The 14,621-nt window shown below is 34.3% G+C and overlaps 1 protein-coding gene across 4 annotated transcripts in view; it reads left to right on the top strand.

Annotated features, from left to right (window-relative positions):
* The window catches only part of DLG2 (discs large MAGUK scaffold protein 2), a 1,673,246-nt gene that overhangs the window by 1,010,051 nt on the left and 648,574 nt on the right, over nt 1-14,621 (top strand). For 2 of the 4 annotated variants that reach the window (XM_039848195.1, XM_039848193.1), the window contains exon 1: nt 8,478-9,069. The exons of the other annotated variants lie outside the window; for them this stretch is intronic. In XM_039848195.1, coding sequence (XP_039704129.1) covers nt 8,761-9,069 — 309 coding nt within the window. In that variant the 5' untranslated portion in view covers nt 8,478-8,760. Of the gene's footprint in view, nt 1-8,477; nt 9,070-14,621 lie in introns of those variants that run through there. 4 annotated transcript variants of the gene reach the window in all.

Genomic DNA, 14,621 nt, shown 5'->3' with positions numbered 1-14,621 from the left:
AATAGACAGCAACACAATAATAGTAGAGGGTTTTAATACCTGACTTTCAATAATGGGTAGAACAGCCAGGCAGAAGATCAATAAGGAAACAGAGGAGTTAAACAACCTTATAAATCAAAAGGACCTCACTCATACGTTGGATTTAAAATTGAAAGCAACAAACAAACATGACAAACAAACATGACAAACTCATGGATATGGACAGTGGATTAGTGGTTACCAGAGGGAATGAGAGGAGGGAGAGTTAGATAGGTAACAGAAGGAAATTTAAGTTTGGGCAGTGAACACTCAATGAAATATATAATGAAATATATATATAATATATTGTTAAGTTGTACACTTGAAACTTACTTGATTTTATTAATGTCACCGCAATAATTTTATTTTATTTTTTTAAAAAGGGACTTAACAGACATATATAGAGCATTCCATCCAATGGTAGCAGAATACACATTCTTCTCAAGTACACAAGGAACATTTACAGGATAGATCACATGTTAGGTTACAAAACAAATCTTAACAAAGTTAAGAAGATTGAAATTATGCCAACTATATTTCCAACCACAATGGAATGAAACTAGAAATCAATGGTAGAAGGAAAACTGGAAAATTCACAGATATTTGGAAATTAAATGACACATTCTAGAACAACCAATAGTTCAGAGAAAAAAGCAAATGGGAAATTCAAAATATCTTGAAACTAATAGAAACAAAAACAAATATACTAAAACTTATGGGATGTAGCAAAAACAGTATGAAAAGAGAAGTTTATAGTAATAAATGCCTACATTAAAAAAGAAAAAAATATAAAATAAACAACCTAACTTTATATTTCAAAGGACTAGAAAAATAAGAACAAACCAAACCCAGTGTTAGCAAAGGGAAGGAAATAATGAGGATTAAAACAGAAAAAAAAAAATGGAGTACAAAATAGAAAAAAAAAATCAATGAAACAAAGAGCTGTTTTTTGAAAAGGTAAACTAAAAGTGACAATCCTTTAGCTACATTAACTAATAAAAAAGAGAAAAAACTCAAATAAAAACAACTGAAAGAGATGTTACAATTGATGCCACAGAAATGAAAAGGGTTAGTTTAGGACTACTATAACAGTTATGCACCAACAAATTTTATAACCTAAAAAAAATAAACAAATTCCTAGAAACTTAAAATCTATGAAGATTGGATCATGAAAAAAAAAAAAAATCTGAACAGACCTGTAACTAGTAAGGAGAATGAAGCAATAACAAAAAACTCCCAATGGAAAAAGAGCCCAGGACCAGATGGATTCATTGGTGAAACCTACCAGATATTTAAAGAGGAATTAATGTCAATCCTTCTCAAGCTCCTCAAAAATTAAAGAGGCAGAAACACTTCCAGATTTATGAGGCCACATTATTATAATACCAAAGCCAGAAAAAAAGATATCACAAGAAAAGAAAAATTCAGGCCAATATTCTGGATAAATAAATGCAAAAATTCTACACAAAATACCAGCATACTGAATTTGACAGCGCATTTAAAAGATCATGCACCATGACCAAGTGTGATTTATCCCCAGGTTGTAAAGATGGTTCAAGATGAAAAAAACAATCAATGTGATATACCACATTAACAGAAAAGAATACAAATCACATGACCATCAACAGATTAAAAAAAAAAAATTGATAAATTTTAACATTCTTTCATAGTAAAACACTCCACAAACTAGGAATGGAAGGAAATTACCTCAACATAAGAGAGGCCATATATGAAAAGCGACATCATACTCAATGACAAAAACTCAAAGTTTTTCCTTTAAGATTAGGAACAAGATAAGGATGTCCACTCTTGCTACTTCTATTCAGTGTTATACTGGAAGTCTTAGCCAGACGAGTCAGGCAAGAAAACCAAAATGCTTTCAAATCAGAAAAGAAGAAGTAAAATAATTTCTATTCAGAGGTAACATGATTTTATACATAGAAAACCCCAAAGATCCCACACACTCACACAACTGTTAGAATGAATAAACAAATTTGGTAAAGTTGTAGGTTATAAAATCAATATACAAAAATTAGTTTGTTTCTGTACACTAATGATCAACAATTTGAATAGGAAAGTAAGAAACAATCTCATTTACTATAGCATCAAAAAGAATAAAAACACCAGAATAAATTTAACCAAAGGAGTAAAATACTTGTACACTAAAATCTACAAGATTTTGATGAAAGAAATAAAAGACACAAATAAATGTTTATAGATTGAAAGACATTTTAAAAAATGCTTATACTTATCAAAGCAATCTGCAGATTCGATACAATTTCTGTAAATATTCCAATGGCATTATTTACAGAAATAGAAAAAAAATGCTAAAATGCATGTGGAAACACAGAAGACCCTGAATAATCTTGAGAAGGAAGAACAAAGCTCAGACTTGTTAATTATAACCATTATAAAACAAAAACAAAATAAATTTGTTAAGGATGTGGAGAAATTGGAACCTTTGTACACAGTTGGTGGGAATGTAAAATGGCTTAGCTGCTACGGAAAACAGAGGTTCCTCAAAAAAATTAAAATAAAACTATCATATGATCCAGCAACCACACTTCTGTTTGTTTATCCGAAAGGATCGAAATTGGGGTGTCAAAGAGATATTTGCATTTCTGTGTTCATTGAAGCATTATCACAATAGCCAAGATGTCGAAACAACCTAAATATCCATTGACAGATGAATGATTAAAGAAAATGTGCTATATACATACAATCAAATGTTCTTCATTAAAAGAAAGAAATTATGTCATATGCTATAACATGGATGAAATGGGAGGACATAATTCTAAAGGAAATAAGCAAGTCACAGAAGGACAAATTTTGCATGATTTTTATTTATATTACATGAGGTTTCTAAAATAATAAATTTATAGAAGCAGAAACTGGAATGGTAGTGGCCAGGGACTGAGAGGAGGAAAAAATGAGGATTTTCTTTTCAAAAGGGAATAGAATTTTATTTACATAAGATGAAAAGTTCTAGAGATTTGCTGTACAATGTTGTACTTATGCTTAACAGTAGTATACACTCAAAAATTATTAATTGGTAGATCTCATATATTTTTTAACCACAATTTAAAAAGATCTAAATAAGGTACTTGTTATGAATAATAATACTGTTTAATTTTCTTTAACTTTCTGACTTGGTTGTTGAGAAAGAGGAGGGGTCATCTTGACTTTTTGCTGTCTAATATAGTCTAATATTCTGTGAAATCACTATGCCTTTTGGATTATATCATTCCAAGAAGATTGAGACTTGGGTGGTTGGAGTTTGGGATTCTCTCCCTGCTTTACCACTTACTGGCTTTTGACTCAAGGAACCACTCCCTGTTTTGCTCTATCTAGCTATAAAGGGAAAACAATTGGACAACACTTGAGAGAAAATTACAGCTATCAAGAAGTTCAGCTTTTATGAATGAATATCTTACTTACATCAACAGAAGCTGTTTCTATTTCTTAGTATTATAAGACCACTAGCAAATTTCTTCAAAGAAAAAAAAAATGAGTTAATGCACTTATACCACTCAGCCGTACTCAATGTTTCACTTAAATGATGCCCTTAAGAGTACATTGCCATTTCGTGTTTAAATTCAAAAAACTTATTTATTCATTTTGCACTGAGAGGTAGAACACAGACCTGAATACCTAAGATCGTATAACAACTGAAAGACAGTTTTCTGTTTTTTCTCACTTGATGTATTTTATTAAATACTAAACACTTTGTGCTTGGCTCAGAGGATACAGTTACAAAAAAGAGAGGCCTCTCCCTTCTCTAATGGTGATTACTTACATTCTGTTTGAGAAGAATGGCAGAAAACAAGTGATAGTGTAATTCTTATTTTAAATAGAGTTATCGTAAGTGTTGAAATAGAGAAGCACAGGTGCTAAATGAGAGTTTACTGGGAGGGTGACGTGATCTGTTCTGGAAGGGGATAGGACATAATGTCCAGGGAATGCTTTTTTAAAAAGGTGATATTTGAGTTGAACTCTGGAAGACAGAGAATTCCAGAATTTCTGAATAGAAGAGGCTTTGGGATGGCCGTCTGGTTTGAAGGAAGGTCTGAGAGATTTGCTTTGAGGCTGCATTGCATAGTAAGTTCATTCTTGAGTGTATTGTATGTTTCCTTGACATGGCTTTCGGGAAGCTGTTCCTTGATGCACCATACAGAAGGGTGAGTAGGAGTGAATTATGTGAAGGTGTGGAGAGGGGAAGAGAACATGTGCAATGACCACAGGTGAGACTAAGTGCAGGTATTCAAGGCCTATGTGGTTGAAGGGTAGAGTACAAGGGCGAGTTACAGATGAGACTGGTGAAAGCAGCAGAGGCCAGGTCACATAGGACATGATTAAGGACCATGCAAGCCACTAAAGATTGTGCTGTCAGTGGGGATAAAAATCAGTGGAGAATGAGATTTTATTGGTAGGTATCAAGCAAGACAGGGCCTGGTCGTATTCACATTTTAGAAGAAGTTACTCTGTCTACAATGTGAGAATGAATTGGAGTAAAGGTGGATGCCAGAGACCAGTTAGGAAGGTGCTTCAGCAGTTCGACTGAGAAATGATGCTAGCTCAGACTAGAGGACGTCATGGTAATTAAGAGAAACAGACAAATGTGAAAGATATTTACACAGACAAGTATACAAATATTGTAGAGTGTAACTGGATATGCCAGGGGGTGTCTGGAAAGCTTCACAGAAGTGACATTAGTCTAATCTTGAAGGATGAGAACAAATTTCTTGTACTAGTGTAGTTTATCACTTAGATTCAATTGCTAAAATTTGTAAATTATAAATGATTATTACCTTTTTATTCATATCCCTTTCAGCCTCTCTAAGAAACATCATGTAACTTGTGTTCTTATTTCTCTAATAGTGTTACTGTGTTAGACTATAATAAATCTGCATTTCCTGAAAGTTATTTTATAATTTAGTCTTATATTAATTAAGATTAATCTTCTCCTCATCCATACTCAGTGGAATACAAGCATATTAGTGAGAATTGGAGACATTTTAAAACTTTCTCTTTTTTTACCTATTAAATCTTCTGTCCAGACTAAATCTCTGTAGCAATTAGGCATATATCCTTTTGCACTGTTTATTCCTACTTATTTTGCCTCTAATATTTATGATTAAATTTGTTTAAATCTTTTGGAGATAATTTCAGAGACCAAAATGCCTTAAATATTCTTGGTTCTCTCTTTAGAAAGGTAGATTGCATGGATCTGAAGGTTTCCTAGGAAAAAGGTTATTAGGTATAGGAGAATATTAATTTGTTAACATTTATAACATCTCTGATCTTTATAGTCATAGGAGTAAACTGTCTACACTTTTCAAATTAAGAGAAATTATATGTAGTACTTTATACCATTGAATGATTATTTAATACATTACTGTGTCTGCTAAAGGACTTCTACTACCCAGTCATCCCTGATCAAGCACTTAGCTCTTCTTTTATAATTATTTTTATTTCTCATATTCAGAGAATGCCTGAAGGAAATTTTATCTGGAAAAAAAAGATCTGTGTAGTGTTTTGGTGCAGTACACTTTATTTAGTAATTCATCTTTGCTATTTATTTGTTAGTAAATTCATCAAGCCAGGATATTCATTTTAAACTCCTTCTATGGCGTCAGTGCCAGGTCAATGAGAGGTCAGTAAGATATATCTCATATAGGCACTGTCCTGTGCACCATCTGCCCATGGTGAATCACAATGATAAGCGGGACGTGTACTTGTGCACCACTAATTCTTATTCGACCAGAATTTCATGTCATCTCATGGTCATTACAATTGTCCAATTACAGTTGATCAAATTGAATTACGTTTAATTAGTAAGTCTGTCTCATGGTACAATGGGCTAGTTGGCCATATTTATCTGTTTAAGTGATCTGTCCTCAGACTTGGAAAGCCAAATGCCATGTTTGAAAAGAAAAAAAAATGTGGAGAGAGGGGAAAACGTGAGGCTAGAATTATTTCACATGTAATACAGTGAAATAATAATTTTAATATAGTCTTATAATAAGTTTAATGAAAGTTTGCTATGGTCTTTAAGATCTTTGAAGGAAAGTAACATTAGTCATGCAACCTACCACATCTATTTGTCTATATAGAAATGACATGCTTAGATTATTAAAACAAATTCTGTTGTCCTTGTGTTGGGAAGAAATAGATCATTATTAACAACCCATTCTTAGAAGATTTAGGTCTCTACAAAGATTTATAATATTTTGAGTAGTGTCCAGCTAGGAAATTTTCTGTCTTGCTGCAAGCTGCACACTCCATTACAAAATTGTAATGGAGTCACACTGACTTACTCCTGTGCAGATTGATTCTTATATTTGAGAAGCAAATGGGTGAGAACAGGGCATGCATTTCCTGAAGATGCTAATGGGCCTTTGAGCAATGATATCTGCCTGAAATATTAGAGAAGCATCTATGGTTAGATAAGATTGGAGAGAGCCAAACTTATCACTTTCTGACATTCTCATTTGAGGTTGATGGTATTGCCATATCACATCAAGTCCTACTGTATAGACATGCATCAGGCATTATGGTTACACTAGACAAATATGAAGTTTTCTAGGGATTCATTTGACCCAGAAGTTATTTCAGGTATTATCCCTTGATTCAGCCTAGAGAATGAGGGAGGGAGAGAGAAAGAAAAAAAGAGCAAGAGAGAGAGAGAAAGAGAGAAAGAAATGATTTTCTTCTCTTTTTATTTTTACACTGAGTATCACATGATCTATTTGCCTCAGTTTTATGGTTTTTATGTATTGATCTTGACTCCTTGATTCTCTTTCAGGAAAAAGGCCATTTAATGCCATTGTTATTTCTGCCCAACAGTTGAAGTATTCTTTTTTTTTTTTTTTTGGCTAATTTCATACATCAAAACTAGCACTGATGCTAAACTTAAAAAAAAAAAATAGCTTATTTTCCTGGAGCGTTGCTGAATTAAATATTGTTTTCAAAAAATGTTGGTCAATTCCTTCATTTCTCTACTCATTCCTTCTATTTATATATCCCAAAACAAAAAGTATTTTTAAGACTGCTATGTGCTGGGCAAGCAGTGAGCTAGATGATTGGGGAAAATGTGGTCAATGACAGGCCAGGGCCTGCCTTTTGAATTTATACAATTGGGTTATGATTATTTAGCAAAGACATTTTAGAAACCAGCTGTATCAGGTAAAGTACTAATACCAACCCCTTGTGTAGAATTTGGAAAAGAACCCTCTCATGGAGATCCACAGAGAGAGAAGATCCCACTTCTTTTGTTCTGGATTTTTATTTATACGATAATTTATTCAGTGGGTCCTAGTGTTGAAATATTATAATACTGGCTTTTGAAATAAGAATCTTGCCAACTCAGTCAGAAATAAGGTCTATACTGTCCCAACACCTGGTTAATCCACTGCGACGGTGGATAAAATAGAATCTGGTGGTTTGTAGGTAAAATTATGATATCATGGGATTTTGTCATTTCTGTTTGGTGCTACATGGAAGGCAGCTTCCTTTCCAATCAAATCAAAATTATTTCCTTAGGGATATGTGATAAGGATATACGTTTAGGCTATAGATGGAGAACGTTTCAAACAAAATAAAAAATCCAAATGCCTTGCTCTTTACTGGAAATACTATGTATGGCTTCTACAATCATACTAAAATTTTAAAACAGTAATGTCCTCTTTGGAAGGCAATTGCTTTAAATTGGATAGGATTCACTCATTTTTCAGTGAAAGAATTTGAAAATTCTGTCTTTGGAAACCAAAATACTGGATGGCAGAGTTGGATGTGTCTTTCACTTTAAAATGCAGACTCTCTCTGTGGTGAATGTATTTGTTGTGGTAAAGTATTTGAAAGAAAATCCTCAGAATAATTTGGGGTAAGAGAAAAAAAAACACTGTTAAAATAAGCCAACCCACCAGTTTTGAACTTTGAAAAATGCTTTATTTTGAATCAGAAAGAATTAATAATAATAATTCATAGCATAAAGAATCTATGTTTAGATTATAATATATAATCATGATTTAACACAAATTAAACTTCCAAATTTTAAAGAACTTTAGTATTGGGCTTGCGCTCAGTGATTTTCTAAATGAATTAATGTCGATGGAGTTCATTTTGATGCTCTTAGTTACCTCATTATTTGGTCTGTCTTGGCAGAAATGTATCTAGATAAGTGATTCCTGTAAATGTTGGAAATTCCTTGACAGGTTAACTTTCCCATCATTTTAAATTGCTTATGCTATATTGTTTCAGCCTAGATGCACCCTTTCCGGGAAGAAGGGTCCTGCTAGTCTGATAAGAAGCTGTCTTTCCTAAGATCTGTATTTTGTGTGAGGATCAGCTAGAAGAGGGAAAAGCTAGAATGCCAAATTGCAGAGAGTATTCTTTACTGTGGGGCTCCATCCAAAAAGGGTTTGTAACACAGTGTACAGTCTTGTAGCCCAGCTGTGTGGAGCATTGATTGCTTCTGCCTAGAGCAGGGATACTGTCAAGTTGCTCTGTGAGTTGAGTCATCTATTGACAAAGAGCTACCAGCCCGCAGATAATGCTGTGCGGAGCTGCTCTCACTGCTCCCACCGCTCCCACGATGCACTGCTTGTAGCAGCTGTCAAAGATACTGAGGGATCCACGGGAGAGGAAAAAAAGACTTTTACAACTGCCTGGAAGAAAGGGGTGTGAGGGAGGAGACATTCCTGTGCAGAGCTGACCAAAGGAAAGAGTAGGCATCAGTGCAGTATGAATGCATACCTCACCAAGCAACACAGCTGCAGCCGGGGGTCCGATAGGATGGATGCCGGCAGGAGTGCACCCACACTGATCAGGGATGCCCACTGCGCTTGTGGCTGGCAGAGGAGCCCTCAGGGGCTCGGGTACAATTCTCAGACCATGCCTTCCTCAGGATCCGGGGGCCCAGCTTCAAACAGGACCAAGCTGGTCACCTTGTGGGACAGTGTGCGGAAAAGTCCCCACAAGACGAGCACCAAGGGCAAAGGGACTTGTGGGGAGCATTGTGCCTGCCCACATGGTTGGTTCAGCCCAGTACAGGTGAGCCTTTTCCTTATGAATTTCCCTTAAGAATTGGAAGAAACTGAGAGCAAGTTGTGTAAGATTAGGATGGTTTCAAAACTTTACTGAGTCCTCTTTGTTGACTGGGTATGTCTGTTTGGAAAATGGTAGGCCAAGAAAACCTGTCATTTTCACAGATGTTTGTGAACCTCTGGGTGGCCTGCGAAAGTCCAAGGATGCTGTTCTCAGTTTCTTTAGTGACTTTTCTCCAAGTTCAACATCTCTAGCCCTCAGATGATTTTACTATTTCTGCATCATAGTCTTAGCAGCACTTTTACTTCTAATCGTTAACTTTTCTTTTCTGCTTAGCCTGGGGTTTTTTGTTTGTTTGTTTTTATTTTAAAGAAGAGAAAAAGAACTTTAATCAGATACTTCCCATCTCTTTAAAGATAAAAGAATATTTATTTCTTCAGTTATGGAAAATAACGATTTGAAGTATACTGTTCTAATTTTATTCTTATAAAGCTGTATACCTTTGAAGTAATAGAGAAGAAAATTTGTTTATACAAAATAATTCATTTTACAAACAAAAGGAATAATTGGAAACAAGCTACAGGATGATTACACATAGAATAAAATAATCAAATATTTCATTTATTCATAAAGAAGCAATAGGTTATTTATATTAAAAACTATAACTCTCTTCTAGAATGCATTCCTGAAGCAAATGTGCAGTCTCTTAATTTGGTTCCCAGCTTATTCTTGCCCCAAACTACTAGCATTTTACCTGAAATTAAATTGCTTCATTTTTTCTGCTTCCATCCAGAGAGAGAAAACCACTTTCTGTAAATGCTATAAAAATAAGTAAAATACACCTATAATCACTGTCAGAAGTACAGAACAATGACTGTTCTTAAATATGCATTGAAAAGAGAAAAGCAGTGTTTATAGAAAAAAATCCTTTCTTGATTTTCATATGCTTTTAGCATAATTGGGAAGTGAATATTGATCATGAATAAAATGTTATAATCTGAGAGGTGTAGAGAACATTCTAATTTTTATGTTAGTTTTATGAAAAGTGCTTCCAAGAATATTGTCTATCACTAGATCTTAATGATATATTTGTGTATACCTGGCCAAATATATGGCTTTTGATGCATTTATATCTTATCTCTTAGCATCCTGATTTAAATAAAGAATATACTGTCATTTTAGTGTTAAACTAACTTGAAATGGAGCCTGACATTTGGAAACTCAGTTATTTTTTAACGTTAACATGAATCCCAAGCTGAATAACTGGTCTCAACAATTTTGAAGTCTTTATATATTCTTAATAAATGCACATGTTTAAATGTCTTTAACCTATATCTCTGTATAGATTATGTCCTCAAGGCTCATATAGGCAAAGAAAACAAACTCACATCTAGTTTATGGTTTTTGCAGAGTAGAAGAAGCAAGTTTGTTTTATTGTTACAATCTTTTTCTCCAATATGTAATACACTTTCAAAAATGATAATTTCCCAAACCAAAATTTCAAATACTACATTATAATAACCATTTTCTAAAAATCTCGGCAGTTTTTTTTTTATCAACCAAGGGCAACTTTTTCCTTCTTTGGTTTTTAACAAAGTCAACCTCCTACTTACCTTAAATTTATAGTCATTTAATGTTTTAGATGATTGAAATAGACTCTCTGCACTTATAATTAAAGATCCAGTGACATATGAGAGACAATAATTTGAAGCAGCTACCACCTCCCATTATTCTTTTGCATATACATTTCTGTACATTTTCTCTTTTATTCACATGTACACTTTATAATTGGCTATGAATAACAATGATCCTTAAAAAATGGAGTTTTAATATCATATTTTTAGGGTCTTCAATGTTGTGACACTTCTCTATCACCTGACCGTTTCACTCTTTTACCAGCTTACTCTCATAAATGTACTAAGCTAGACTGATCAATTTTTCTCTTCATCTCACTCCTGTATCCTTTCAAATATATTATATTGAATAATTTTTAGTGTGTCTATATACACATATATACATAGATTTTAATATATGTACTTAAATATCTCTATAATACCTAACTACTTGCATTGTGTATATTGACATTTTCATGTATTCTTACGTATATATACTTATACTTATGTACACATGAATATACATATACTCAAATAAAACATGAAGTTCTATATTCTTTTCTCATCTAGAATGTACTAGCTTGTTCTTACAAAGAACATTTCATTCTCTCTATATAAAGTATATTTCTTTTACTTATGATAGATACTCAAAATGCTGATATATATATATATGCATTTACATATGTATCTACAGAATATATCTAATATTTGAATTATATAGATATGTGTAAGTACTATATGCCCACATAAACTATCACAAAAACAAGAGAGTATAAGTGTATATGAATATATGTTCATTGAAACTGTCTGTTTTGAGAATTTTGTAATACTATTTATACCCTTTATTTTTTATTTAAAAATTTTTAAGTTTATTGAGGTGACATTGGTTAATAAAATTGTATAGGTTTCAAGTATATTTTTACCTTTTAAATTAACTAGAGGTATTGTATGAAACATTGTAAAACAAAGTATGGAGGCTAATGATACTAAATGGAATCCTTGATAAAGCAGAGAGAATGGAAGTGCATGTTTTAGAATAGCTGAAGGACCCACATGTGGTACAGAACGTGCCTGAGGGCTAATAAGTGTCTGGGAGCTGGGACCTTGCCCTCTGAGATATTTGCTGTATTACGTGGAAATCAGCAGTGTGATTTCTGGCTGCTATAATAGAAGGCCATCGTAATGACCTGAGTTCCTCCCAAGGCTCCTTGCCAGACTCCTGTTATTCGGGGTGCTGTGTACTAACAGGACTCTGTCATTATGTTGTTCCTCAGCAGTACTAAAAAACAGCTTCTGTCTCATCTCAAATAAGTTTTCATTCCATTTGGATATGTCAAATTAATATAGCCATAATAATAGGTAAGAAAATGGAAAATTATAGTGTCCAGAAGTGAGTTCTAGAATGCACGTCTAGGATAATAGTGTTGGCCTTGGGGAAAAATAAGTCCCCATCATTGCATATGTGGCATTTGCAAACTGACCCGGGGTGGGGGCGGATGGGGGGAGGTCAGCGCAAAACGGCGAAGACTTGGAGAGCAGAAATCTATGCATTTTTTCTTCATTCATTTATTCTTCATTCATTTATTCTTCATTTCCTGAGTGCCTTCTACATGCCACTCTCTCAGGCCCTGTGTATATAATAGAGAACAAAGTAGATACTGCCTCTACCTACCATTGTGGAGCTCATGGTCTTTAATAGTATATAATATTTAGCAAATATATCATTATATACGTAGAATTACATCATCATAAATCACAGTTTGGAAGTGAAACAAAGTTCCAGGGAGTGCTACAAATTCTATAGTAAATGTATATTTGGACACAGAGAGACCTTAGAGAAGTGAGAGAGCAAGATATTTTTCTTTCTTTCTTTCTTTCTTTTTTTTTTTTTTAATGATACTGCATTTTTTAGGCCTGGAATTTCTGTTTTCTAAAATGAGAAAAAAAATAGTACCGAACTCAAACAATTGTAGTGAGGAATGATTAACATACATGTAAAGCACTTAGCACAGTGCTTACATATAGTAGAGGCTCAATAAATATTTATGGAATGAAAGAATAAATGAATGAATAATAAGTCCACAGAAAGTTGGCTAATAATAATAACCTATTCCTTAATTCATTACTCCTGATTTTCTAAAAAGAGAAGAGAGGTGAGTCAGTGAAGACTTCATAAAGGTAGTAATACACTTGGGCTCAATTGAATTGAATCTTGAAAAAATTTGTGTTTATCAAGTGAGCAAAGAGACGTACACTTTGGGGACAAAAATAACAAAAACAGAAATACATGTAACACCCTGATGCCTCTGTAGAACTGCTCATGGAGCCCATGAGGTGAGTGGGGATTGGTCACAGAGAGACTGATGGGCCTTGATGAGGACTCCATTGAGTCAGCAGCATGGAGTCACCCCAGATAACAGTGCCTGCTTTGCCCCTCTCTTATGTGCTAGGCTTCACAGTCAATGAAGCTTTCTGGGCTCTAGTTTTCCCTAAACGAACCTCCCTATCTCTGCCAATACTAATGTTTGGTGACTCTGTCAACAGACATCCATTCATTAATGGGAAGGATGTATGCTTTAGAGCTAGATAATCCTAAATTTGAACTTGCTAGCTCTATGTGACTTCACTTCTTTAACCTTTTTAAGGGTAATTTGTTGCCGCTGTAAAACTTAGGATGATAAAATCATGTTGTAGGGAAATATAACAAGAATTGAAAATAGTCTACCTAAAGAGTCCAGCATGGCATTTAGAAAGTAGGAAGTTTTCAATTTAAAAAAAGGTATTTATAATTACTAGTAATATCTAAATTATGAATTATGTTTTTTTAACCTGAAAAACTTATTATCCACCAAATTAATTATCATCACTGTGATCTTTCGTTAAAAGTTTTAGTTCGTCCACTGAATTTTCTGATGGTGAAGGTTAGGCTAGGCAACTATCCAGAAACATTTGGCATAGTACCACTTGATGATGGGGTGACATTTTGTCCTTCAGGATTTTCAGAGATTTGCAACAGTGCACACTAAAAAAAAAGAAGAAGTAGAATTGTATTTAAGAACTAACATTTCCATAAGCTCGTATTCAGAGGTAGATGATCGTAGAAGATTTTCTCAGTAACATTCTGCTAGAACTGCATATGAAGTATTTAGCCAAACTCTAAATCTTCCCTAACGGTCCCTTTGCAGCTCCTCCAGAAACAGCAGTTTGCAGCAAATTGAGTGCAGAGGACTTTTTCATCCAAGAAGTAGGGTTGCCCTATGCTGAAAGCTCGGGCTCAGCTTCTGCCCAGTCAGAAAGATCTGACAGCATGTTTTAACTCTGTGGCTGCTTCTACTGATGCCTTTAATAACAAGAGCCTCTTACCAAGGTAGAGTAAGATTTTTTAGCCTCTGGAAAACACCAGCAGCCCCAACACACGGGAAACGGAATAGAATAAGAGGTATCACCAAACGAATTAAAGCTCTAAGCATTCTGTGGGCAGAGCTGCAGCCTCTTGGTCAACAATCCTAGCACCCCTGCTTCTGGGTGCTGATATCAGCAGAGCATTCTCTGTAGGGCAGGACAAGGGGAAGCGAAGTACAGAGGGTAGAACAGAAAACAACATAGATGACAATATATATTGAATACTCACAATATCCACCATGTATGAAACACTGTGTTAAGGGCTTTACAGTAGTCATTTCTTTGAATTCTCCCACCAACACTAAAAGAGTGCTATTTGATTCCCACTTCGCAGATGTAGAAACTGAGGTTAAGAGTAACTGCTGGTGGGACTGAAAACTGGTGCAGCTACTAAGGAGTATGGAAACTCCTTAGAAAACTAAAAATAGATTTACAATATGACCTAGCAATTGCACATGGGAGTATTTATCCAAAGAAAATGAAAACACGAATTCGAAAAGATATATGCACCCCTATGTTCATTACAGCAACCTAGGTATCCAT

The sequence above is a fragment of the Pteropus medius genome, unplaced genomic scaffold (assembly GCF_902729225.1).
Source record: "Pteropus medius unplaced genomic scaffold, Ma_sr-lr_union100, whole genome shotgun sequence".
Taxonomy (NCBI): Eukaryota; Metazoa; Chordata; class Mammalia; order Chiroptera; family Pteropodidae; genus Pteropus; species Pteropus medius.
The sequence above is the reverse complement of the archived record's forward strand: the minus strand, read 5'-3'. Positions and strand labels throughout refer to the sequence as shown.